The 27,614-nt window shown below is 37.2% G+C and overlaps 2 protein-coding genes and 3 pseudogenes across 5 annotated transcripts in view; 3 read left to right on the forward strand and 2 right to left on the reverse strand.

Moving 5' to 3' along the window:
- The window catches only part of REXO2 (RNA exonuclease 2), an 11,011-nt gene extending 9,796 nt beyond the window's left edge, over positions 1-1,215 (forward strand). For both annotated transcript variants that reach the window (XM_002754500.6, XM_009006842.4), the window contains exon 7: positions 768-1,215. In XM_002754500.6, the coding sequence (XP_002754546.1) occupies positions 768-897 (130 nt within the window). In that variant the 3' untranslated portion in view covers positions 898-1,215. The remainder of the gene's footprint in view (positions 1-767) is intronic.
- The window catches only part of NXPE2 (neurexophilin and PC-esterase domain family member 2), a 225,719-nt gene continuing 198,929 nt past the window's right edge, over positions 825-27,614 (forward strand). For both annotated transcript variants that reach the window (XM_078339181.1, XM_078339183.1), the window contains exons 1-2: positions 825-21,608; positions 25,304-25,396. The gene's annotated coding sequence lies outside the window, so the exon portion shown is untranslated. The remainder of the gene's footprint in view (positions 21,609-25,303; positions 25,397-27,614) is intronic.
- On the forward strand, positions 3,712-8,265 carry LOC144578019 (nocturnin pseudogene; annotated as a pseudogene). Its single transcript, XR_013522946.1, has 2 exons — positions 3,712-3,718; positions 4,663-8,265. The product of XR_013522946.1 is annotated as a nocturnin pseudogene (transcript).
- LOC118146058 (5S ribosomal RNA) lies at positions 12,348-12,466 on the reverse strand (annotated as a pseudogene).
- LOC118145703 (heterogeneous nuclear ribonucleoproteins C1/C2-like) lies at positions 14,004-14,877 on the reverse strand (annotated as a pseudogene).

A 27,614-nucleotide genomic window follows, 5' to 3' on the forward strand; every position in this document is an offset into this window, starting at 1 on the left:
CATCATTCAGAGCTTATTGATTTACTTGCACACTGTTCTAATAATCTTGGTTACCTGATTTCTCAGACTACAACAGATGAGAAACAACATGTTGGAAGAGAAGAAAGGCTCTTAGCTGGAGGCAGGCTGCCACTGATAATAGCACAATTCACCACGAGGGAGGAGGTAGATCCTCTTGTATGGTTAGGTACTGTTTGATGATTGATGTTTATTATGATGGCTGAATCATGAGTTATGTTCAAATATGTCAGTCTGTTCTGTTCAGGGGCATCATTAAGTATTGTGCAGTGTTTCTCAAACTGTGTTCCATGAGCCATTTATAAGTACTCTGCAAATGTGAGAGATTAAGTTTTGGAAATACTGTGTGTATAGTACAGCTTCCTTTTGGGTATTTATAATACATATTAGTATATTAAATGCTTTGCAAAGAATTTGAGTAAAAAGTTTAATCTAGTTTTTCCAAAACTTATTTGACCCTGGAATTGGTTTTTTCTCCCTGTGGAACATGTCACCATCTTTTGGAACAATTTGGGAAGCTTTAATCTTTCATATTCTGCAATTTTTTTTTTTTTTGTCAAAAGTTTTTAAAAAACAAAACATCTGAAGAAAATTGCCTTACTGAAATGTTCTACTTTTGATGATACTGGATAGTGGCGTTTATAGCAGCACCCATTGTTCTTAAGTGGTTTTTTAGAAGTTGTTCTTTTAAAATGATTTTCATCTTCTGCTTTTGGCCAGTTCACTCAGTGTGGTATGTTTGCTTACAGGGCACTCGATGACATTAGTGAAAGCATCAGAGAACTTCAGTTTTACCAAAATAACATCTTCAAGAAAAAGACAGATGAAAAGAAGAGGAAAATTATAGAAAATGGGGAAAATGAGAAGACCGTGAGTTGATGCCAGTTATCATGCTGCCACTGCATAGTTATCTGGAGGCAACCTCTGGTTTTTGGTTTTGTTTTTTTTCACGCTGATGGCCTGGCAGAGCACCTTCTTTCAGTTAACTTGCATCTCCAGATTGATTACTCAAGCAGACAGCACATGAAATACTATGTTTCTCCTAATACGCTGTTTCCATTAAGACACAGCAGCTCCTTTGTAAGTACCAGGTCCCGTCCGTCCCTTGGTACATATCTGCATTTGCTTTTAGACGATTTCTTTTGTTTAAATAAATAAATAAGTAAATAAATAAAGCTAGTTCTATTGAAATGCAAACCGTTTTGTACCATCTATTCTTTAGTAGTTTAATCATTGGGAAAAGATGGCTTTTTCTTTTGGAAGTGATATGGCTAACGTTTAAACTCTTGTAATGCAATTAGGACTGGGTCAGTGAGTTCATGTCAAACAGGAGGTGAACATGTTTTGCTTTACAAGTCAAGAATGGAATAACCGCAGATAGGTTGACAGAAGCAGATTTGGGCTCATTGTTAGAGTTCTTGAATTAACAGTACTGGACTAGGCTACTGTGCTACATTCAGGAAATTCAATTAGGGATTCTGCAACCAAGGTTTATTGCTAAGTAATAATTAGGGCCTATTTATATGCACAGCAGTGGTCTGCTTGGTTTACAGAATGTAAATAGCTTGCTGGCCTAGGTTTAATAGTAAGTAGCTGGGAAAGGATTTCAGTTGGAACATACTAACCCCTAAGTTTACATATTCTAGACCACAGTCTTAAGGTGATTTCCTCAGCCCGACTGTGTAATAGCATCATCTGTAGAACACATCGCATTGTTTTGTGCACCTTATTCTGACAAATGCCCCTTGAAGACAAATCAGAATTGGGAAAAGCCCCAGGTTACTTTCCTTTCCTTGAGAACCACTAGGCGGGAAGACTTCTGTGGTGATATCAAATTACATTTCTGTTCTATTATAGATATGAACATAGTAGCATGATCCTGATGTGTGGTAGTTACAGATACAGAGATCAGAATATTTGAGTCACATTTTAACATGTACTAAGTTGTGTTACTGCAGCTGTATCAATGGAGAGAGGGACTGTAGTGTAACTTTTTCCAAATGAGTAAACTGAGACTGGAAATTCGTGAGTCTACTAAGAATGAGTTTATGAAAACAAGTCTGCTGATCTTCCTGACCACTTCTTTCTGCTTTCTGGAGTGGCGTGGGTTTTAGCTCATGCACCAACTTCAGTTGGTGGGCAGGATTGGGTAGTACTGTTGAGCCTTGGGCGACACAGGTTTGAACTGCACAGGTCCACTTATATGCAGATTTTCTTCTGCTTTTGCCACTCCTGGGACAGCAAGACCAACCCTCCCTTTTCTCTTTCTTAGCCCACTAATACAAAGATGATGAGGATGAAAACCTTTATGATGATCTACTTCTACTTAATGAATAGTAAACATATTTTCCTTCAGATTTTCATAACCTTTTCTTTTCTGAGAGCTTACTTTATTATAAGAATATGATATATGTATTGTCCCTGATGTTTGCATAAAAAGTGTAGTATCTACACACAAGATACAAAGTCTGTTAATCGGCTGTTTATATTATCAGTAATGCTTCTGGTCAGTAGTAAGCTATTAGTAGTTAAATTTTGGGGGAGTCAAAAAATTATACACAGGTTTTTGGCTGCACGAGGGTTTGGCACCCCTAACCCCATGTTGTTCAAGGGTCAACTGTAGTTAAGAACAAGGCTCTTGAGTCAAACTCTTAATTCAAGTTCAGGCTCCTGACATACAAAGTGACTTTGGTGAGTTTGCTTTTCTAAGTCTCAGTTTCCGTATCTGTAAAATGAGGTTAATAATGTTACGTAACGAATTGCTGTTGGAATTAAATGCTATTCATACAGTTCTGAGCTCAGCACAGTGAGCATCCTGTAATGATAGCCAATGAATATTGATAATAAAGGGGGCTGGGTGCGGTGGCTCATGCCTGTAATTTTAGCACTTTGGGAGGCCGAGGTGGGTGGATCACAAGGCCAAGAGATGGAGACCATTCTGGCTAACATGGTGAAACCCCATTGCCACTAAAAATACAGAAAATTAGCTTGGCGTGGTGACACATGCCTGTAGTCCCAGCTATTTGGGAGGCTGGGCAGGAGAATTGCTTGAACCTGGGAGGCGGAGGTTGCAGTGAGCTGAGATTATGCCCCTGCACTCCAGCCTGGGCAACAGAGAGACTCTGTCTCAAAAAAAAAAAAAAGAAAAAAGATTATAAAGGGTACTATGTTTAGTTATGAGGCTGGAGGCATTATCTTAAATGAGCATTCACTGAATGCCTATGACTACCTGCATCGTGCTGGGACTGCTGTAAACTTCACTAACAGTGTGACCTTGACTTGGCTTACTCTTTCCAACTAAACCCTTGGCAAAAGGGTTTGCCCTTATTTGGCTTTCAGGAATGTCAAATTCTAATGCACTGATAGATAAGAAAACACTGGGCTTAAGGTAAGAGGTTCCTAGGAACCAGATACTGCTGTTCATGCCTCAAGGTTTCTTCCACACAACTGGCTGGTTTATTCACCAGTTTACCTGTTTGAGCCATGCCAATTAGTTTAAAATTTTTTAACTCCTGGTGTTCATTTTAAATCTGTTACATGAACAGGCATTTTACTGCTTTAATCCTCTGTTCTGTATCTTCATTGTGTAGCTAATTCTATTGTCCTGTAATAGAGCCTGTGTTGAATTTTAATAAAATAACTGGCAGCTTGTGAGTTAAGCAAAAGCAGTCTAATGCAGGTGTATGTGAAGACATGCTGGGTCAGTGATTAGTTCATTATTTATTACGTCTGCTTAAAAATAAAAAGTTTAAATTTGTAGTGCTGGTATTTAGGATTTCACAGGGGATTCCTGAAGCTATGAAGTAATTTCTGTGAAATGAACTGCAGTGCAAATTGGTTTAAATATAACTACAGCTTGAAAAATGATCAGTATATTTGCTTAGTAGAGCTTGTCATTCTAGTGCTCTTGGGGGGCCTCTCTCGGTGGTGGTTCAGTCTGTGTGGTAATTGTCCTGGAAGCTATATTCTTAGGATCATCCAGGTGTATTTCCCCACTATTAAACTCAAGGTGAACAAATCAGTACAGATGCTCTTTGACTTACGATGGGGTTACATCCCAACAAATCCATCGAAAGTTGCAATTATTAAGTAAAAAATGCATTTAATACATTTGGCCTACCAAACATGTTAGCCTAGCCTACCTTAAATGTGCTCAGATCACTTACATTAGCCTATAGTTGGGCAAAATCATCTCATAGAAAGCCTATTTTATTTTATTTTATTTTATTTATTTATATTTTTGAGATGGAGTTTCGCTCTTGTTACCCAGGCTGGAGTGCAATGGCGCGATCTTGGCTCACCACAACCTCTGCCTCCTGGGTTCAGACAATTCTCCTGCCTCAGCCTGCTGAGAAGCTGGGATTACAGGCACGCGCCACCATGTCCAGCTACTTTTTGTATTTTTAGTAGAGATGAGGTTTCACCATGTTGACCAGGATGGTCTCCATTTCTTGACCTCGTGATCCACCTGCCTCAGCCTCCCAAAGTGCTGGGATTACTGGCTTGAGTCACCGTGCCCGGCCTGAAAGCCTATTTTATAACAAAGTGTTGAATATCTCATGTAACTTAGTGAAGACTATAGAGAAGGTGAAAAGCAGAACGGTTGTATGGGGACTCGACGTATGACTGAAATAGTCTGAGCAGACTCCAGTGCTCTCGCCAAGACACTGCACAGCAGTGCTGCCTCCTGCACCGAGTGTGTGGTATTTCCTGACCTGGAACATTTGGAGCCCATAGATCCCAAAGAGCTTTTTGAGGAATGCAGGGCTGTTCTGCATAATTAACCTTCCTGGTTCTAGAAAGATTCTGTGGATCTGGGAACAGATGGCTCCAGTAACTACCTACCTATTAGGGCCACGCAGTGGAACAACTTCATCCAAGCTGTCGTCCAACCAGAAAAACAGGGCATTTTGTACAATGCCCTGTTGAAGCACTCAAGTGAGAAGAAAGGAAGTATCTCATCCTAGTCTACCAGCCTGATACTTTGTGCCTCCAAGAGGTAGACCGGTGTTTTGACACCTCCAACCACTCCTCAGTAGGCTGGGCTATCAAGGCACATTTTTTTTCCCCAAGCCCTGGTCATCTTGTCTAGGTATAGAATACAACAATGGACTAGATGGCTGTACCTAATTTTCCTCCAAAACCAAATTAAACTAGTCAGTGGTGCCAATATTAGGCTTATACCCATTGAAAACCAATCAGGTAGCCATTGCCCAGTTCCTAGAGGGCGAGGAATCAGACCAACAGTTGTGTATCACTGTCACCCATGTAAAAGCACACACTGGCTGGAAGTGGTTTCCATCAGCTCAAGGCTCTGACCTTCTTCAGAACCTGCAAAACATCACCCAAGGAGGCGAGATTCCCCTTATTGTTTATGGGGACTTCGATGCAGAACCAACACAAGAGGTCTAGAAACACTTTGCTTCCTCCAGCCTCCACCTGAACAGTGCCTACAAGCTGCTGCATGCTAGTGGGCAGACAGATACCCCATATACCACCTGGAAGATCTGGACCCCGGGGGAGGGCAGGCACACCCTGGATTGTATCTGGTATTCTAAACATGCTCTAAATGTAAGGTCAGCTCTTGATCTGCTCATCAGAGAACAGACTGGACCCAACCGGCGACCATCCTTCAGTTCTCCCTCAGACCACCAGTCTCTGGTATGTGACTTCACCTTTAAAGATGAATCTGATGGACTTCTATAAACACATGTTTTTGTCTTTTTAGTCACAAGAATCATAACCAGAGATGTTTCAAGAAACTGAAATAGGATAAGAAGTTGCCTAAGGAAGGATAGAAACATGAGAAGCCTCTGTCATTTCATTTTTTACATTTTCAGCCTGCCCTTGGGAAAGGATCCCATTAGTTCACAAATCTTTTCAATTAAAACCTATAGCAAAAAGGCTTTTGCTTTTGCACTTTAGTTTTGGCTTGTATTATTTTCCTTAGCATTACATTTTGATTGTTTAAGGGCATTAAATTGGCTTGTTTGGGCTTGGCACAGCATTGTGAGAGGCTGAGGCGGGAGGACTCCTTGAGGCCAGAAGTTTTAGACCAGCCTGTACAACATAGCAAGACCTTGTCTGATTTCTTAAATAAATAAGTAATTAAGGGAAAAAATGGCTGATTTTGAAGCTTTTTCAGTTTGAGGCTGCTATAAAAACTCAGAATTACTTGAATCTTCCAAAATTAAGTATGTAGGAGCAATTTCTCTAGACAACATTTCAAGGTATTTATTTCTGAGTAAAAAAAATATCAGGCCAGGTGTGGTGGCTTACACCTATAATCCTAGCACTTTGGAAGGCCAAGGGGGGCGGATCACAAGGTCAGGAGTTCGAGACCAGTCTGGCCAATATGGTGAAACCCTGTCTCTACTAAAAAGATAAAAATTAGCCGAGCGTGGTAGCAGGTGCCTGTAGTCCCAGCTACTTGGGAGGCTGAGGTAGGAGAATTGCCTGAACCCAGGAGGTGGAGGTTGCAGTGGGACGAGATTGTGCCACTGCACACCAGCCTGATGACAGAGCAAGACTCCATCTCAAATAAATAAATAATAAAAAAGTCAAGATATACATGGAGATATTTTTAAAAATATCTTCATATAAATTTAAATTATAGCATTAGGGACATTTTAGAACCATGGAAAGCAAATTTTAGAGAAAGTAATTTATTGTAAGTTTCTTGAAGCTTTAAATTCTAAACTTTAAAGCCCAATTTTCATTTGGGCTTTAATAAAATGTGTACAAAAAAACTATTTAGCCAGGAGGGGTTTTTGTTTGTTATTTAGGTATAAGTATCAGGTCTCCTTCATAGATTCTTTATAAATAATCCTTTCTGTGCCTCCATCTTCCCCATTAAGGTATTTTTTGAAGAGATTCCAATTCGTTTTCAATTATTTAAGATTTTGCATTGGAATAATTCTGCTATACACTTGAGGTCACTCAATGTCATCATTACTGGAATGTGCTTCTCACAGTAGGTTATTTATACACTGAATGTGGTAATGGCTAAGAAAGCCAGTGGAACCTTCTTTTCAGTGATGGGAAACTTTCTGGAAAGCCTGTTAATGGACTGTCTTTGAAATTTCCTAAGATAGCTAGATAATGTGGTTTACAACATCCATCAAGGAGAATGTAAAAAGTCAGATGATGTAGAATTCTCTCCTGTCGGTAGCAATAACAGCTAAAGCCTCGTCTAAACAAAATAATCTATTGGTATTAAATTATAAATATTTTAACCCATGAGTTACGAATACTTAAGATTAATTATGGTCTTTTAAAGTAAAAAAAAAAAGGTTGTAAGTTGAACTGTTTTTAAGTTGTATTCTTTCCTGATTTGAGTCCCCTTCGCCATGGTACTGAGTATGTGGGCAAGAAAGATCTCCATTTTTTTAAGCCATAGGAGAGGAGAATGAATCATGAGGCACCCGTGTTTCCTTATTTACAAAACAATATATCTCTGTTAAGAAATCAGCTTACAAATTTAGAGGGAAATTGATAGTTTGCTTTGTGTAAACTGCTGTTCTTATATGCGTATGCCTTGAAGACCAAATCACAGTTGTAACGTTCAAGTGCAATTTTGTCTTATTGATTGCAAAAACTGTTATATTTCATATCTATTGATGAGGACAAAGGCTATTATGTTCTATATCTGCTGATAAGTGCCAAAGCAGTTATGCTAGCTGTCTATTGATAAATACCATCACCCCTCGGTATCCACAGGGGACTGGTTCCAGGACCTCCTGCAGATGCCCAGATCCATGGATGCTCCAATCCTTCATATAAAATGGTGTAGTATTTATGTAAAACCTAAGCACATCCTCTTGGCTACCTTAAATCATTTCTAGATTACTTACATAATAATGAATACAATGTAAATGCTTTGTAAATTGTTGTGTTACTGTATTGTTTAGGGAATAATGACAAGGAAAAAAGTCTGTACATGTTCAGTACAGACACAATTTTTTTAGAAAAATATTTTCGATTCACGATTGGTCGAAGCCATGGATGTGGAACCCACAGGTAGAGAGGGCCAACTGTATGCTGTATGAATATTGTGAAAATTAGTTGAATTTTAATTATTTGAACAAAGCATTTAATTTTATTTGGCTCATAGCAGAAGTACAGATAGCCATGGTGGTAACATAAATGAAGAATTCCTCTCTGGTTGAGCATTTTCTATTGCGTAAAGGACTGTTGTGGCTTCAAAATTTCATCCCTACAAAAACAAAACAAAACAAAAACCGAAAATTAACTGGGCATGGTGATGTGCACCTGTAGTCCAAGCTATTTAGGAGGCTGAGGTGAGAGGATCCCTTGAGCCGGGTAGGCTGAGACGAGAGCATAGCTTGAGCCAGGGAGTTCAGTGCTGCAGTGAGACACAATTTCACTGCTGCACTCCAGCTTGGGTAACAGAGTGAGACATTGTTTCAAAGAAAAAAAAAAGGGGGGGGATTATAATTTTTCATTCCACTGGAACACAGGCATTTCACAGTTGACACGTCAAGTTGAATGCAGAGGACCCGAGACAACTTGGTTTTCAGGGTAATTTAATCAGTTTAGCAATTTAATCACTAGGTTATACCACTGGCTAGGCTACAGCAGACAAGTCTGTGAAGCAGGTGCTCCCAAGTGTGGAACAAAATATGTTACTGTACAAATGAAAGCATGCCATGAGCAGCCTGCAGAATCCTTGAGGATCCAGGATAGGAAACGATTTTGATTACACAACAGTGTGACTGTCCTTAATGCAACTGCACTGTACACTCAAAAATAGCGAAAGGGTAAATTTATGTGACGTGCATTTTATCACACATATACACCCATACACATGCACACACAAAGATGCATAAATTATCCACGATCCATTTTTAGAATGATTCTGTTTTTGGACCAATATGGAATGGGACCAGCTTGGAGACACTGAGCTCTGGGATTCTTGCTTGTGCCCTCAGGAAGAGTAAATTCCTTTTGTTTCTCAATTTGGAGCAACAGGAAGTAGACAATTTAGGGAGGTGCTTTCTTTTATGGCAGCATCCAAGTAGTATAAGGAATTGCAGTTTTTGTTTATAGATAAAGGAAATTTAACAAATTAATACCTTTTAGGAGTGTCTTGCCTTCTTACCTCCACATTTAGTTATATGAGATGGGGAAAGATGCTGCTGAATTCTGAGTTATGTGTACTCCTTGGATAATCTAAATTAGTAGGTCCATGTAGGCTGTCTTGGAACCTAGCTTTGTTTTGTTTCTGTGGAAAAACTTCCATTTTGAATATCACTTAACCAGCTTACAATTCATATTGAACAATAGAATTGTTAAATTAGAGACTGCATGCAGTGTCTAATTTAACTCTTCTTGGTTATACTGTCTAAATCATTTGTTTTTCTATGCACTTTCTTATCTTTACCATCCTATGGGTTCTAAGATGCCTTGTTACATCATTCTACCTTATGATGTCTTCAGATTTTTTTGTGAAAATAGCTTGACATGATAGCCCAATCATTTTGTTTGTAACTAACAGTTAGCAGACAGTTTCAGAATTGATGGGTAGCATAAATCTTGGCCTCACTAAAGTGGAATAGGAGCAAAGGTTGCCACTGTTCAGCTATTTTTGTTGAAATATAAACTTCCAGAAATGTGGGACGCCTCAGGGTCAACTCTTCCTAGAAAACCTTGTTCCTTCTTTAGGCCATCAATATTTGTTTTACACAGCGTTGGGTTTTATGAATAGTACATTTTTAAAAACATTGTTTGGGTACTCTAGAAGTTGCCAACTTTTATTTTGCCAAATAAGGATGTTAAAAACACCACCTGCTGTCACCATCATTTTATAAAAGAAAAGACATTTTAAAACACCCAAAGGACAGAATTTCATAATAAAGGACAGACACTTTAAATTGAATACATTTAGTGTCATGAAAAATTCAGTTATGTGTGTATTTTCTACATAGAAGTCCAATTATGTTCTTACTTTAAATTGACTTAAAAACACACAGACTTCACCTGGGGCATATATCAGTCCCTGCGTTGGAGTTTGGGACTCAGTGGTAAATTGATGTCTGGGACTTTGTCTGAAACCCTTTCCTAGGGCAGCAGAAGGGAGAGAAATTACATGATATACTACTCAAATTATTCTGTTTTGCAAGTTATTAAATGAAAGGACTTCAGAAATATCCAAAAAAAAAGCCTTGTCAAATCTAGTTTAATGAAATGATGCGACCTGTTGATGATCAGAGAATAAATGAAGATGCTTTCTTCATGTGTTTTATGCTATTGTTGATTTTATACAGTCTTTCTAGGAATGCTGCAGATTCTTTGATTATTTGACCTTTGGTTTTTCACTTTTGATGTTCTGAAGTGGTTAATTGTGACTTTAGCCATGAAGCCTGATGTTCAAATGTTGGTTTTCTGAGGATGGATGGGGAGAAGGGACAGGTATGAGTTCCAAAATTTTTTTAGAGTTTCAGATATTATATGAAAATTTTAAAATAATTTTATCTGAATTAAATCCTAAGTCTATTTTAGGTTTGACTAATATAGATATGTGTTTCCTGTGGTTAATAGCAGTTTTTGAGAAAAGCATGACATACACTTTTATACACTGAGTTACTGAAAGACCCTTGGGAATGGATGTTGTAGACAATTGATTACAAAGAATTCTAAAGTTATATGGGAGAATGGTCCATGCTTTGGAAATTTCTTCTTTGAAAATATATGCCTTAAACTACTTAAATAGGATAGCACACACCTTCATTTCTGCAGAATTAAATTAGATATTATTTATTTGATAGACAATTTATAATTAAGAATTCATTGTTAATCTATATTTATTGAGGATTCTAGTTTGTGTTGAGTATTGTTCTAAAAATTAGGGATCTAGCAAGGACTTAGACATATCCCTACCCTCATAGAGTTTATGTTCTAATGTGTAAGCTAGGCAATACATAAGTCAATAAGGAGTTGTAATATTTAACAGATGTGATAAAGACAAATTATGGTGGGTGCTGAGGAGGAGAAAGGCTCCTTTAAAATGGGTGGTTAGTGCAGGTGCCTTGATTGGGTGGCAGTGTAGTCCAGGAACATGGGAAGAAGGCTGTAGGAGGAACAGGGAACAATGGCCTTGTGGTAGCAAAGAATATAGCGTACTCTTGGAACTCTCAGAAAAGTCAACTTGGATGAAGCATGGTGAGCTAAGAAAGGGGACATGCTAGGCTCTAATAGGGACCTAGTAAGTGTTAGTGAATGAGTAAATAGATGAGTGAAAGATTTTTACAGTCTTAATTCTGGCCAGTCCTTATTGCTGAGTAATGATGCATCAGGGATAGATACCATTGAGGGTGATGGGCCAACTGGTCAACTCAGAAACTCTAGAGCAGTGTCTCAGTTGGGTGCCTAAATTTTAGGCTTCATGCTACAGGCCCAGAAGTTTGCTTTCAAATTAGCATCAGCAGACTAATCCCTTGAGGAGGAACTTATTCCAACCAAACACATAAGGGATTGATATGTTAATTCAGAATGCTGATCAATTTACATTGAGATCTTCTTTTCTAATGACCAAAATACCATATTAATATATGTTGCAGGGAGCATTCCTTTTTCCAGCATGAGTGCTGTGGCAAATTGAATTAGTAACCAGAAGCCCACTCAGTAAATTTTGAAGAAGATCAAGATCTTTGGGAGTATTTTGTGTAGGTCAAGTTGACACTTGATGAAATATCCTTGCTCCACAATGAAGAATAACTTTACAAGTGCCCTCATTAACTCTTTAGGTTAGGACTAGCCTTATGTGCATTTTTAGATAACTGGTTTGCTTTTTTTAAGGCAGCTTTTCTTATTGTCTTCTTTTGACAATCTTTTTGTTTGTTTTATATGTATTTTTTACTTTGGTCTGTCATTTTTTTCTGATTATAAAATAACAGGTGAATATCTTAGAAAATAACAGTTCTGTACAGAGAAGACCATTGATAATATTTTTGATGCCTGTTCTTTTTTCTACATATCTATATGTGTAGCAGGGTGCTTAGTGAGGGACAACTTTACAATGTTGTTTTCATGCCATAAAGGTTTAAAGTTGACAGCAGAAGGTGTCCGAGGTGACAGCAAATCATCTTTGAACAGACCTTTAGTCTGCTTTAGTAAGGTCATCAAAATACCTCTTTAGTTGTACAATTAGAACACAAGTATCTTGCATTTTTAAATAATGTAGATACTGCAAATAAGTCAAATGAAGATGGTAACTAATTTGTTTAATAGTGTAAATGGTTCTCATTGAGGGAGGATATATCTCAGCAGACATTTATTTAAAACTTTATGATTATTATTATTTTTTAAAAAGCCTACAGCACCTGGTATTCCCAGACAGTCTCCCATCCAAATACTAATCAGGCCTGACTCTGCTTAGCTTCCAAGATCAGACAAGGTTGGGCACGTTCAGGGTGGTATGGCCGTAGACTAAAAATTTTTTTCTAATTTAAGACATATGCAAAAGTTAAGAGACTAGTGTGGTGACCTTCCACAGACCTTCACCAAGCTTGAATAGTTGACCCTCTACTCTTATGTGGTTTATACCTCTGTCTGCTCCCTTCACCAAACTTGAATAGTTGACTCTCTACTCTTATGTGGTTTATACCTCTGTCTGCTCTCTTCCCCCACAGATTATTTCGTAGCATCCCCAAACAACATGTCATTTCTGTTCTGTAAATATGTTACTATGTATCTTGAAAGATTAAGACTTTAGCCAGGCACGGTGGCTGACACCTATAATCCCAGCACTTTGTGAGGCCAAGGTGGGTGTATCACCTGAGGTCGAGAGTTCAACACCAGCCTGACCAACATGGAGAAACCCTGTCTCTACTAAAAATACAAAATTAGCCGGGCATGGTGGTGCATGCCTGTAATCCCAGCTACTTCGGAGGCTGTGGCAGGAGAATGGCTTGAACTCAGGAGTCAGAGGTTGCAGTGAGTTGAGATTGTGCCATTGCACTCCAGCCTGGGCAACAAGAGCAAAACTTTATCTCACACACAAAAAATTATTATACCTAAAATAATTAGTAGTGATTTCTTAGTATTATCATATAGTAAGTGTACACATTTTCCTGTTCTGTACTTCTCACATATAATTAACAGTTTTACCTAGAATTAGGTTTGATTCTTACCATGTTTTCCTTTCCAAATTTAATTATCTGAAGCAATTACTAAGCATAACTCACATTCAAAGAGGAGGGAGTGTTGGGGGGATTCAGAGTTATTTTGATGTCAAATTTTTTTTTCCAGGTAATCTTCATGGGACTGGTAAAGAATGGAAGATGGAAGAAAGGACTCAAATCTGAGTAGATATTTCAGGACAGTGTAAGGGAGAAGGTGGCCAAAGGGAGCTCCCAGGCTGATGGCCTGTAAGAGCCATAAGAGCCGTGATGCCTACTGTAAATTTTTAGGTTTTCTTTTTATGTTATTCATGCCTTTAATGAAATTAAGTGCCTACTCTCCAGCATCGGCATTAGTTGGCAAAGCAAAACTGAAAGAAGTGGAGCATATGGTAGTAAATTGGCCAGTGTTTTTCAGAAAGCATCCATAGAACAGCAGCCATTAATATAAGGTGACAAGTGACAACCAAGCCATATAAGCCCCTCAAAGAAACCCTTAAACACTCAGGAAGGACTCGAATTTCCTATAGTAAAAGAAGAACTTAGGTTTCTTTTTTTTTTTTTAAATACATCCTTTTTATTGTTAAGTCATAAAGAGGTATAAAATTAAAAGCAAAAATTACAGGGTAAGACTTAACAAAACTACTAGAAGTGTCAAGGGAAGTGAAAATGGGACTAGGCACAGGGCAATATGAATTAATGAACATGGGAAGGACAATGAACACTTGGAGAACAGTGAGCCTGTGCTGAAGATACTAGGGGAGAAGATCTGGTGAAAAAATTGATCTTAGATGAGCGCCTAGGTAAAGGAATAATGGGATAAGATTTCTCAACCCCACTATGTGCTTAAGAGTCATCCTCACCATTGGTGCTGTCTCTGTCATCCTCTCCTTCTTCAGCCTCTTTCTCATCATCCTTGATCAACTCCAGCTGGTCATCCCGCCATCTTTATTACCATCATCATCCAGTAGGTCCCTCTCAGCAGAGTCATCTGTACCCCCCTCAGACTCCATCTTCACACGAGTCTCATCTTTCTTCATGGAGCTGCTGCTCTGCTCCTTTCTGACTTACCATTCTTCACCTCTACTGATTGTTTGCTCTGTTCCTTTCAGTTTTTTCCAGGTTATCCAGGAAAGAATCCACTTCTTGTTTTATCTGGGTCATCTCCTTCTTAATGGCCTGAAGGTCATCTCCTTTCAACTTTCCAGACTTGGAAGATCCCTGCTGTCCACTCTTAGAATTGAAGCCACTTTTGCCCCTTCATGAGGTGTTTCCTGATACATGCTGATGTTTTGAGGGAACTACAGCCCTAGCAATAGGAGGAGGAGGAACTCGTGCTGGGTTACTGTACATCTTATCATAATAATCCCGTCGAAAGTCATAGCCCAAGTGAAAAGAGGAACTGTACATCTCCACTGCAGATCGTCTCACATCTGTTTTTCCTTGGTTCACTTTTGGCTCTGCAGCCAGGTTACTATCTAAAACCTGGCCAGCAATCATTCTTCCATCCTCTCCTGCTACAGCAGCCCGGGCACTTCTCTCATTCACATAGCGGACGAAGGCAAAGCCCATATGAACAGAGCAGCCCACAATTTTACCATATTTTGAAAAGATTGCCTCCACATCAGACTTCTTGACCACAGGGGTGTTGAGATTCTCAGTGAGCTACACGGAAGTTCATGGAGCAAGGATCTGTCTTGTTGGTAATGTTGCTGGCCATTGTATTTGATGATAAGGTATCTCACAGAGCCAAAAATGTGACTGAAGATCAAAAAAATCTCACGGGAGTGGGGAGGGAGAAGAAACTCGATTCTGAGTCTCCCATCGGAGAAGCCAACTGCTGCTCAAGGTCGGCAACACGGCCACAACCGCTCAGTCTTTGTCTCTTCACAAAATGTGGTTTCTTTTAATTAGATATTAAGGAGAAAGGTGACCCCAGAAGGCTGGAGTTCTGGGGTTACTCATACAAATGTTTTCATAAAGCAAAAAGAATACAGCATGATGAGCTAACGAGGGAACTCAGTGTGAAACAGCTATACCACATGTTGCAAAGTGATAGCATCTGGGAGATAATATAGAGCCTAATAGTAAAATAGCTCTGATGAGTTGCTCTTAGGTTTACTTTTAGTGGAAGTGAACTGTTGCAAACAAAATTGCTAGGTCAAGGTGAACAGTAAGAATTCAGAAGTCATGAGCATATACATTTGTTTTTTAATTTAGGGTTTACCATTTTTTATTTTGTTTTCTCTTGGGTCCTTGCATTTACTGAATTGAATTAATTACACTCCTTAGTTAATTCTTGGCATAATACCGTTGGATGATGTAAAACCTTTCTTGTTTCGTGTTATGTTATTACATTCCCCAACCCTATTTCCATTCCCAGCTCCTCAATCCCTGTCAAATCAGACATCCTTCTTCCATTCTACCTTTCTTTCCATTAACATACATGATCTTATATATGTGTGTTTTAACATGATATAAATGGCATTGAGACAAATATTTCTTTTTTTATATCATACTGTGTTTATGACACTATACATATCTTTAACTAGATGCTTAGCTTAGTAAATCTCACTTGTTTTAAATATTTCTTTATATGCATTTTCCCCACTTATTCACACCACAACCAATCCTGCCATGAATATTTTTTACATGTGTATTTTTGGACCTGCACAGGAGTTTCTCTGCAGTATAAGTTAGGAGTAGGATTTCCAAGTCACTGACCATTCCTACACTAATTTCTCTAAATACTAACAATGTTTTCTTCATAATGGCTGTAACAGTTTGTGACAAGAAATACAATATTGCAATTTCCCTAGATCTTTGTCAGTATTTGGAATTATATGAGTTTATAACTTTTGCCATTTTACACATATGAAATAGCATTTCTTTGTTTAATTTGCATTTCTCTGAATACCCATGAGGTTTGAGCTTATTTTCATTGAATATTGCAATCTGGATTTCTTCTTTTGTAAACTGTTTGTTCATGTCCTTTGTCCATTTCTTTTTGCAAACCTTCTGACTTTTTCTGAACGATATTCAATTCAGGTATCTACTCCCAATGTGTTGTCCATCTGTTGACCTTGTGTGTGGTGACTTTCTTTGTACATGGATCTTTTTTTTTTTTTGAGACGGAGTTTAGCTCTTGTTACCCAGGCTGGAGTGCAATGGCGCGATCTTGGCTCACCGCAACCTCCGCCTCCTGGGTTCAGGCAATTCTCCTGCCTCAGCCTCCTGAGTAGCTGGGATTACAGGCACGCGCCACCATGCCCAGCTAATTTTTTGTATTTTTAGTAGAGACGGGGTTTCATCATCTTGACCAAGACGGTCTCGATCTCTTGACCTCGTGATCCATCCGCCTCGGCCTCCCAAAGTGCAGGGATTACAGGCATGAGCCACCGCGCCCGGCCTGTACATGGATCTTTAATTTTGCCCTTACAGTTTGTCACTTTTCCTCCTTAAGGCTTGTTCTTTTAGAATCTTCTGTAAGAAGTAGTTCTCTACATCAAGATCATGAAGATAATCTATATAAATTTTTACTTGCTTTTAAATTTACTTTTGCTTTTTATGTTTTTGTTTTAATACATATGAAGTCCATATTTGGAGATTCTTTGAGGTAAGGATCCAACCTAATTTTTTTCCCAGGGAGTGTACCAATGTTCCTATTACCGTTTCCAAAATATTAATCAGTTTTCTACTGGCTTGTGACATGACCTTTGTCATACAACAGGTTTTCATATCGGTCTCTTTCTGAGCTTCTAAACTTGATTCCATTAGTCTTTTGATTGTATGCAACTGTTTTTCTTATTGTGATTTTCTACTATGCCTTAATTTTTTTTATAATGCCTTTTAGTTGGATGGTAATTATCCTGGGTTTTCTATGTGGATTATCAGGTCACCTTCAAATGATGAACACTCTCTCTTCTCTTTCAGTTCTTTTAAGCTATTCTTGTCTTATATTAGCTAGCATGTCATGTAGTATATTGAACAGTAGCTATGGTGGTAGGATTTTTATCTTATTGGCCTTAAAAAGAAATACATAAAAAGTTTCTCCATTAATTATGATGTTTGCTATGGGGCATTTATAGATAGCCTTCAAAAAGTTAAGAAAGTTATTTTCTTTCTAGCCTTCAAGAAGTTAAAAAGTTTTTTAAAATCTTAATTGAATGTGAACCTTATCAAATGCCTTTCTTGTGTCTATTGAGATAATCATGTATTATTCTTTAATACATTCTTGTGGTGAAATATATTAATAGGCTTTCTACTATTAAATTATCTTTGCAGCTCTAGAATAAACTCTAATAAATATTATTAGGGTTATTTTTTTCAAACACCTGATAGGATTCTGTTAGCTAATATTTTACTGAGTGGATTTCCTTCGATGTTTGTTAGTGAAATTGGCTTATACTTTTCTTTGCTGTCCTCATCTGATAGTTTTAAAGATTGTACCAAACTGAAAAATGAATTGGGCAGTTTTCACAATTTTTCTAAGTTTGGTTATATTTATATAACATAGAAATGCTCTGTTTCAGTTCAGTGTGACACCTATAAGATTATTGGGCAGCATTATTTAAATTTTTTCTGGTTATCGATTCAAGTTTTCTATTTTATGTTATGCTAATTTTATTGGTAATATAATTTCTCATTCTATTTATTGTAGGTTTTCAAAAATATTAGGCTATAGGTGTTTTATAATAAACTTACTTTTAGAGTCTTTATTATAGCTATAATTTGTTCCCTTAGTTAAGCATATTTTGTTTGTTTGCATTTTATTATTTTGTTGAACTGTTATTTCCTGAGGTTATCAGCAGTAGTCTTTTTAAAAAAGATGAAGCTTCTGAAAGTATTAACCTTTTTTTTTCTATACCATTTTATTATTTTTTGTTGGGTTCTCCTTAACGCTTGTTCTTTTAGAATCTTCTGTAAGAAGTAGTTCTCTACATCAAGATCATGAAGATAATCTATATAAATTTTTTATTATTTTCTTTCTTTTTATTTTATTTTATTTTTTTATTATTTTCTTTCTTTTTATTTCTTTCAGTATACTCTGTCAGTCTCTTGCTTATGTTTTCAGTTGTGCTTAGTTATTTTTCAGCTTTTCCTATTTTCTGACACATGTATTGAGAACCATTAATTTCCCTCCAATAAACTTGTCCTAATGAGCTCACACAGGGAGCACTGTCTCCACCAAGTTCAGGATCAACCTTCTTTTCAGGCACATGATAAAGAATTACAACAAATATTAGAAAATTGGAATCATTCAGAGAATGTTATGAGAGCAATACAATTAAGCTATGGCTCAGTAATTAAAGAGTAACTTGAAAAATTTTTTTTGGTTTCAAATAATTCAGGTCACAAAACAATTTAAATAGAAATTAGAAAATATTTAAAACTGAAGGATTATGGAAACACTACAGATAAAGCATTTAGGGTGCAGCTAAGCAGTACTTTGAGGGAAAATTATAGCTATAAATTCTATATTAGGAAGAAATAAAAGTGAAGAGAATGTCAAAGTCATGAGGAAAAATTAATGAAATAGAAAATGAATATTCAGCAGAGAGTATTCAGTAGAGAATCACAAGTAAGCTAAAAGGAATAATAAAGCTGAAACTTTTGTCAAGATGGCTCAAAGAAAAAGAAGACATATAACCAATATCAGGAATGAAAACACTCAAATGCTGAAAACAGGGAAAAGATAAGAAAATAATGTGAACAACACATAACATCAGGCTACAGAATGACAACAAATCATCAACAAAAAGAAAAGGACATCCACTTAGTGACCTCATCTGAAAGTCAACAACTACAAAGACCACAGGTAAATAAATCCACAAAGATGGGACGAAACCAGCACAAAAAGGATGAAAACACCCAAAACCAGAACACCTGTACTCCTCCAAGGGATCACAACTCTTCACCAGCGAGGGAACAAGGCTGGATGGAGAATGAGTCTGACGAATTGACAGAAACAGGCTTCAGAAGGTGGGTGGTAACAAACTTCTCTGAGCTAAAAGAACATGTTCTAACCCAATGCAAAGAAACTAAGAACCTTGATAAAAGGTTTGATGAGATGCTAACGAGAATAAACAGCTTAGAGAGAAATATAAATGAATTGATCGAGCCGAAAAACACAACATGGCAACTTCACGAAGCATACACAAGTTTCAATAGCCGAATTGACCAAGCAGAAGAAAGGATATCAGAGGTTGAAGATCAACTCAATGAAATAAAGCAAGAAGGCAAGATTAGGGAAAAAAGGGTAAAAAGAAATGAACAAAGTCTCCAAGAAATATGGGACTATGTGAAAAGACCTAATCTACATTTGATAGGTGTACCTGAATGTGACAGAGAAAATGAATCCAAGCTGGAAAATACTCTTCAGGATTTTATCCAGGAAAACTTCCCCAACCTAGCAAGGCAGACCAATATTCAAGTCCAGGAAATACAGAGAACACCACAAAGATATTCCTCAAGAAGAGTAACCCCAAGGCACATAATTGTCAGATTCACCAGGGTTGAAATGAAGGAGAAAATGCTAAGGGCAGCCAGAGAGAAAGGTCGGGTTACCCACAAAACGAAGGCCATCAGATTCACAGTGGATCTCTCGGCAGAAACCCTACAAGACAGAAGAGAGTGGGGGCCAATATTCAACATCCTTAAAGAAAAGAACTTTCAACCCAGAATTTCATATCCAGCCAAACTAAGCTTCATAAGTGAAGGAGAAATAAAATTGTTTACGAACAAGCAATTACTCAGAGATTTCATTACCACCAGGCCTGCTTTACAAGAGCTCCTGAAAGAAGCACTAAACAAGGAAAGGAACAACCAGTACCAGCCACTCCAAAAACATACCAAATAATAAAGAACATCAACACAATGAAGAAACTGCATCAACTAACGGGCAAAACAGCCAATCAGCATCAAAATGGCAGGATCAAATTCATGCTTAACAATATTAACCCTAAATGTAAATGGATTAAACGCCCCAATCAAAAGACACAGACTGGCAAATTGGATAAAAAGCCAAAACCTATAGGTGTGCTGTATCCAGGAAACCCGTCTCACATGCAAGGATACACATAGGTTCAAAATAAAGGGATGAAGGAAGATTTACCAAGAAAATGGAGAGCAAAAAAAAGCAGGAGTTGCAATCCTAGTCTCTGATAAAATAGACTTTAAACCAACAAAGATCAAAAGGGACAAAGAAGGACATTAAATAATGGTAAAAGGATCAATGCAATAAGAAGAGCTAACGATCCTAAATATATACACACCCAATACAGGAGCACTCAGATACATAAAGCAAGTTCTTAATGACTTACAAAGAGACTTAGACTCCCACAAAATAATAGTGGGAGACTTTAACACTCCGCTGTCAATATTAGATAGATCAACAAGACAGAAAATTAGCAAGGATATCCAGGACTTGAACTCAGACCTGGACCAAGCAAACCTAACAGACCTTTACAGAACTCTCCACCCCAAATCCACAGAATATCCATTCTTCTCAGCACTACATCACACAGTGTTTATTATAAAAAAAAAAATGGCTTGTATGAACCAGTGATTGGAGTGTTACAAAGCAAGGATTTTGAGACCAGGTGTGGTGGCTCATGCCTGTAACCCAGTACTTTGGGAGCCCAAGGCAGGCAGATCACCCAAGGTCAGGAGTTTGAGACCAGTCTGGCCAATATGGCAAAACCCTGCCTCTACTAAAAATACAAAAATTAACTGGGTGTGGCAGTGCGCATCTGTAATCCCAGCTACTCTGGAGGCTGAGGTAGGAGAATTCCTTGAACCTGGGAGGCCGAGGTTGCAGTGAGCTGTGATCGAGCCACTGAATTCCAGCCTGGAAGACAGAGTGAGACTCCATCTCAAACAAACAAACAAACATACATACAAAACCAAGGATTTTGAACTCGATAAATATTAAAACATCAAATTAACATATCAATGTTCTAAGGGAGAAAAATCATATGATCATCTTAATAGATGCAGGAAATCATTTGATAAATGTCACCATCCTTTCACAACTAAAAAATAAAAAGCAAACATTAGGAATACCAGGATCAACCATCATTCTTTACGGTGCAATTTTATAGCATTCCCAAGACTGGGAACTTGTCAAGGATGCCTGCTTGCCTGCTACCAATTTATTGGTCATCATACTGGAGCTAGCCCACAGAGTTAATTAAATTAAAGATGTTAGGATTGGGGAAAGTGATAAAACTCATCCATAGATGATTGATTATCTACATGGAACATCCAAAAGAACCGTGTACATATTCATGTTTCCTTGTTTTTTTAAGACAGGTTCTCGCTCTGTTGCCCGGGCTGCCACAGAGGTACAAACTGTTGCTGACAGTGGTACAAACATGGCCTCACTGCAGCCTTGATCTCTTGGGCTCAAGCGATTCTCCTGCCTCAGCCTCAGAATACCTGGGATCACAGGTACATCACCATGCTTGACAAATTATTAATTTTTTTGTAGAGATGGGGTATTGCTATGTTTCTCAGACTGAAAATATTTTTTAGAAATAAGAATTTGGCAAGTTAGTTGGATATGAAAACTACGACTGACCATCCTCAATCTAAAATGACTTGACTTTGTTTTTTTGACATTACAATGGGTTTATTTTGGTATTAAATGCATTTTTGACTCATGATATTTTCACGTTACTTTAAGTTTATCAGGACAACCCCATTGTAATTCAATTGTATGTAATCTGCATACAAAAATCAGTTGCATTTTAATATATCAGCAAATATTAGTTAAAAATGAAAAAATTAAAACCATTTACAACAGCATACAAAAATATGACATACATAGGAATGAATTTAAAAAGCTATACACGTGCACGTGCACATAGCATAATGGAAATGGCTAATATATTCAATTGCATTAAAATGAAGAATTTCTTTTCTCCAAATGTACCATAAAAACAAATCACAAACTAGGTGAAGATAATTGCAAATCATGTAATTGACAGAAACTCATACCTAATATATAAAAAATTTCCCAGAAAAAGAAATCTAATAGACAAATGAAGAAGGCTTGAGAACACGTACTTCAAAAAAGAGAAACTTGAATGTCCAATTAACAGGAAAAAAGTTCCCCTCATTATTAATCAGGAAATTCATATTAAACCGCAACAAGAAACTTGTATTCCCACCAGGTTGGCAATTATAGAGTGCGGCCATACCAGGGGTTAAGAATGTGAGTCTTATGCACTTATCGGTGAGAATGTTAATTGGTTCAACTGCTTTTGAGACTCTTGTGACATTACTTAGTAACTTTAAATGTGTGATCATCCTAAGATTCAGTGTTTCTACTTCTAATATTTAAAGTAGAAAAGACCTTACACATATGAACAAGAAGACAAGTATGAATATATTCATAACAGCCCTAAAATAAAAATGACCCCAGAATTTATCATCAGTAGAATTCATAGTTGTGTTTATATAATATTGCAATAAAAAGATTTGTAGCTACATGCAGCAACGTGGTTGAATTTTACAGACAATTGAGCAAGTAAGCAGGCCACAGAAGAATACATACTCTATGATTTCATTTAGATAAAATTAAAAGACTAGGCAAAGGTAAGCAATGTATTTTTAGAGTATACATAAATGGCGTGATTATGAAGTAAGGGTATCACAATCAGGATAGCGGCTTACCTTGGTGAGGGAGGAAGGGTATGTGATTGGAAGAGGGCTACACAGGAAGTTTCTAAGTTTTGGCAATGTTTTCTTCAAACTAAAAATGTGTTTACCCATGCATTTGCTTTATTACCTTTATTCTTTTTAAACAAATTTTATTTAATTTTATTTCTTTTATTGTACTTTAGGTTCTGGGGTACATGTGCAGATCATGCAGGATTGTTGCATAGGTACATACATGGCAAGGTGGTGTGTTGCCTCCATTCCCCCATCATCTATATCTGACATTTCTCCCCTCGTTATCCCTCCCTACCCTCCCCACCCTCTGCTGTCCCTCCCCTAGCCCCCTGACAACTGACCCAAGTGTGTGATGCTCCCCTCCCTATGTCCACATGTTCTCATTGTTCAACACCCACTTATGAGTGAGAACATGCTGTGTTTGATTTTCTGTTCTTCTGTCAGTTTTATCTTTATTCTTAAAAATATGTATATGTTTTATTTCCATAGGTATTTATTTTACAATAAAAATACAGTTATATAGTCCCAGCTACTTGGGAAGCTGAGGCAGGAGGATCATTTGACCGCTGGAATTCAAGACCAGCCTGGGCAATATAGCAAGACCCTGTCTCTAAAAAATGAAAAAATAAATAATAAATTTAAACTGCATGACACGTAGAAAATACTCAATAAATGTAGAAAATAATAAATGTTTCTTATTTATTGTTATTATGAATGTCAAAATGTTTCTCTATCTAGTTATAGCTGCAGTCCATAAATTTTTCAGGTACTGCTTTTATTTAGCTTGAAGTCTTTAACAAATTTCCCTCATGCTTTAAAACAAGTATTATTTAGTAGACTATTTTAGTTTCAGGCATATCGGATTGTTCAATCAGTCGCTCTCTTTATTTTATAATAGTGCTGCATTAGATTCAGAAGTCTGTATGAAGGTAATTTTTCTGACAGTTATTGAATAAATGTATTTGTAGCTTGAAAAAAGAAAATGGACTTAGATGAAAAAAAATACCTTTGTTGAAATTCCTGCAGTGAAAATAATTTAGTATTGCAATTTTGTAACTTTCTACTCTTCCTGTCTCTATAACAGCCTTGATTTTGATATCTCTATTTTTGATAACCCAAGCCTTCTTAGTACTGTAACCATAATGGTACTACAGAATAGACTATGATTTTGTGTTTATATGTATTGTTTAGTATTAATTTATACTGTCACCAGCAGTGTAAGAGAGTGCCCATTTTCTTGTCCCCTGGTGAGCAGCATTGGATAATATTTAAAAATAATTTTTGGCATTTGATATATTTGTTTTTTTCCATTGTATTTATTCCTTTACTTGTTAGTAAACTTTAACTTCATATATACATATATTTGTATGTATATATGTTGTCCAATTTTCATTCAATGTGAATTATTTATGTCCTTTACCAATTTTCTTCTTTTAATGCTGTTATTTTTTTATTAACTCTAATTTAAAGCCATTGCATGGACTTAAAAATGTGCTTTTAGGTCCATGCAATGGCTTTAAATTAGAGTTTAAAATAAAAGCATATCTTACAAATGAATTTTAAATGGCTTTAAGTTAGAGTTTAAAATAAAAGCATATTTTGCAAATGACTTGTAAATAAAATAAAAGTGTATTTTAAAAATGACTTTTAAATGTCTCTCAGTAATATTTTATAGTTTTGAAAGTCCCTACAAAACAGAAAACAAGGCAAATCTTATTTTGATGAGACAGCACTTGGTTTACATTCTTCTTTCCTTTTTGGTCTGCATTATTTAATTGCAATTAAAACAAATAATTATAAATATAAGCCCAATTACAACAATATAAAAACTATATATAAATCCTTGGACCTTCAAGAGCTGAATTCGCCTGGTCACTCTCTGGCCTGTTGTTTCTAGTTTATTCCCTACAACTTGACCAGAGTATGAAAAAACATCACAATAATTACAAAAAAAAAAAGTCAATTCTTGTGTGCATGCTCTACCTCATTTGACTGGGACAACTTTTCTCTTTCCACATTCTTGGACCATTCAAATTCAGAGGTGTCTTCTGTCTCCAGAATGATACTGTATGGAGTATCTCTGTATTTAAACCCCTTGCTGGCTAAGCTATCCACATCTTACCACATCAGGGACTTGTGATGCCTCTCTAAAGCTCACTCATTCTTTTTTTTTAAATTTTACTTTAAGTTCTGGGGTACATGTGCAGATTGTGCAGAATTGTTACATAGGTATATCTATTGTAATAGTGTTTTTGTTTGTTTTCAAAAATTAATTTGTAAAACCAGTTTATATATTTAGGATGGTGTCTTCCTTATTGCAGTTTTCTTCTCCGGAGTTTGGAATTTGCTTTAACATTTCAACTTGTTCTTTTTCACCTATCGTCCTTTTTTCCTCTTCTTCAGGAGCAAATATTCCCCGCCTCTTCTTCTTAATTCATGTAGAGCAGTTTAGTCTTCTTTTGTTGCAGGGGGAAGATGGTGATTTGGCCGTGATGATGTGGCCCCAATTGCAGAATTGACTTGGAGGTTGAAGCATGTGAGCTCTGATCCTTGCCAGTTCTGTAAGTCAACAAATAACATATCTATTTACACAGCTTCCAGAAAATAGATAGCTGTGAAATATACTCTTCCTTAGGATACAGTAGTGATCCTAAATTTAAGTATGTCAAGCATTTATAACCTTCTGACTCCTTGCAAAATTTTACCTCAAGTGACTTCAATATACTGTGCATACTTTACCAGTTCAAAGGAAAACATCTATCTATAGTGGAAGCCTAACACTGACGTTTGTCAAAGGTCAGAGATTCAGAGATTTAACTTGTTAATAAATCTATAAGCTGTTAGTATATTTATATTGTGGTGGTAAAAAAATTTGCAGGATTTTTAAAAACATGTTTTGGTTCCTGTCAAGAATTTCTAGTACATTGTTTTTCTAGTAAAACCTAGTTTGTTCCACATTTTTGACTGAGAAAAGCTAAATCTTTTCTTTTGGAGAAAAAAGGTCAGTTTTTAAGAAGATCTAGTCCTAAAAATATCAAGAATAGAGGCCTAGGAAATATAAGCCTCCACAGACTTCCCCACATTCCCCAAACCATTTAAGATGATCCCCAAATAGGACCAACCCTAAATGAGCCCTGGAAATGGGGAAGAGGGTTATCTGTATGCCTCAGTATCAGGGACCATCTACTTGCTGTCACATAGATGATTGACATCACCTTAAAACACTGATTGTTGTGGCAAAACCACTCCCCTGGTTTTTATTTGAGACTGAGTTTCACTCCTGTTACCCAGGCTGGAGTGCAATGGCATGATCTTGGCTCACCGCAACCTCCATCTCCTGGGTTCAGGCAATTCTCCTGCCTCAGCCTCCCGAGTAGCTGGGATTACAGGTGCGTACCACCATGCCCAGCTAATTTTTTGTATTTTTTTAGTAGAGATGGGGGTTCACCATATTGACCAGGATGGTCTCGATCTCTTGACCTTGTGATCCACCTGCCTCGGCCTCCCAAAGTGCTGGGATCACAGGCTTGAGCCACTGCACCCGGCCCACTCCCCTGTTTTAATTGTCCTTCTAAAGCAGGGGTGTCTAATCTTTTGGCTTTCCTGGGTCACGTTGAAAGAAGAAGAATTGTCTTGGACCAGACATAAAATACACTAACACTAATGATAGCTAATGAGCTAAAAAAAATCTTATAATATTTTAAGAAAGTTTACGAGTTTGTATTGGGTCACATTCAAAGGCATCTCGGGTCACATGTGGCCCAGGGGCCATGGATTGGACAAGCTTGTTCTAAAGAATGATGGCGGTATGTCTTAGCCTGTGCAGGCTGCTATAACAAAATATCATGGACTGGATGCCTTATAAACAACAAAAGTTATTTCTAGAGGCTGGGAAGTTCAAGAGCAAGGTGCTGTCAGATTTCATGTCTGACGCAGGCCCACTTCTTGCTGTGTCCTCACATAGTGGAAGGAAGAACTAGCTCTCTGTGGTCTCTTTTATAAAAGCACTAATCTCCATCTTGGAGGTTCTACCTAAAGGCAGGCAACTGTTTCAAATGAAGCAAGTGAAGACTTTCCTTGTCTTCTCACAGCAGACATATGGGTTCATGATGTCATCCTATCATAACAGGCTTTCCTTGTTTGGGAAATGAAGGAGGAGTTTTGTTTTAAATATGTGTTTCTAATAAAAATGCTAGTATGGTCTTCAAAGAGGTTTTTGAGCAAGTGATTTTCAAGTGCAAGTTTTTGATGCTTCAGAGTTGAACATCCGGGAAAGAGGCACATGGGCATTGCTGTAACTGAAGAATCACAGCAATGATGATCTGCTAATTTCATCTCTTTCTCTGAGAAAAGAAATATTATTAGATGATGAAGGTTGTCAGGATTTTCTGAGAGTCTCCCCAAATACCGCTTTCCCCAAGTCAGTCTTGGATTAGTGACTAATCAGATTAGATTAGATAAAGCATATCCAGTTTTCTAGCCTCCTTGCTGAGAAAATTGCTTTTGATTTTCTCAGCATTTCCTTTTTGAGAATAAGTTTTTTGCCTCATCTTTGCACCACCAAGGAGTGTTTTTGCCACAACAATCAGTGTGTTAAGGTGATTTCAATCATCTATTTCTAGAGAAGAGTACAAACTACATATAGTTTTAAAATAACAACTTTCATTACTTCTAGTCCTCAAGGTTTTCAAAAACTTGGAATTTACTTTTAACTAGGGTGCTCCATTATAATGGATAAAACATTGTGATCCACTGTGAATTTTTTAAAAAACAAAGAAA

The sequence above is a fragment of the Callithrix jacchus genome, chromosome 10 (assembly GCF_049354715.1).
Source record: "Callithrix jacchus isolate 240 chromosome 10, calJac240_pri, whole genome shotgun sequence".
NCBI lineage: Eukaryota > Metazoa > Chordata > Mammalia > Primates > Cebidae > Callithrix > Callithrix jacchus.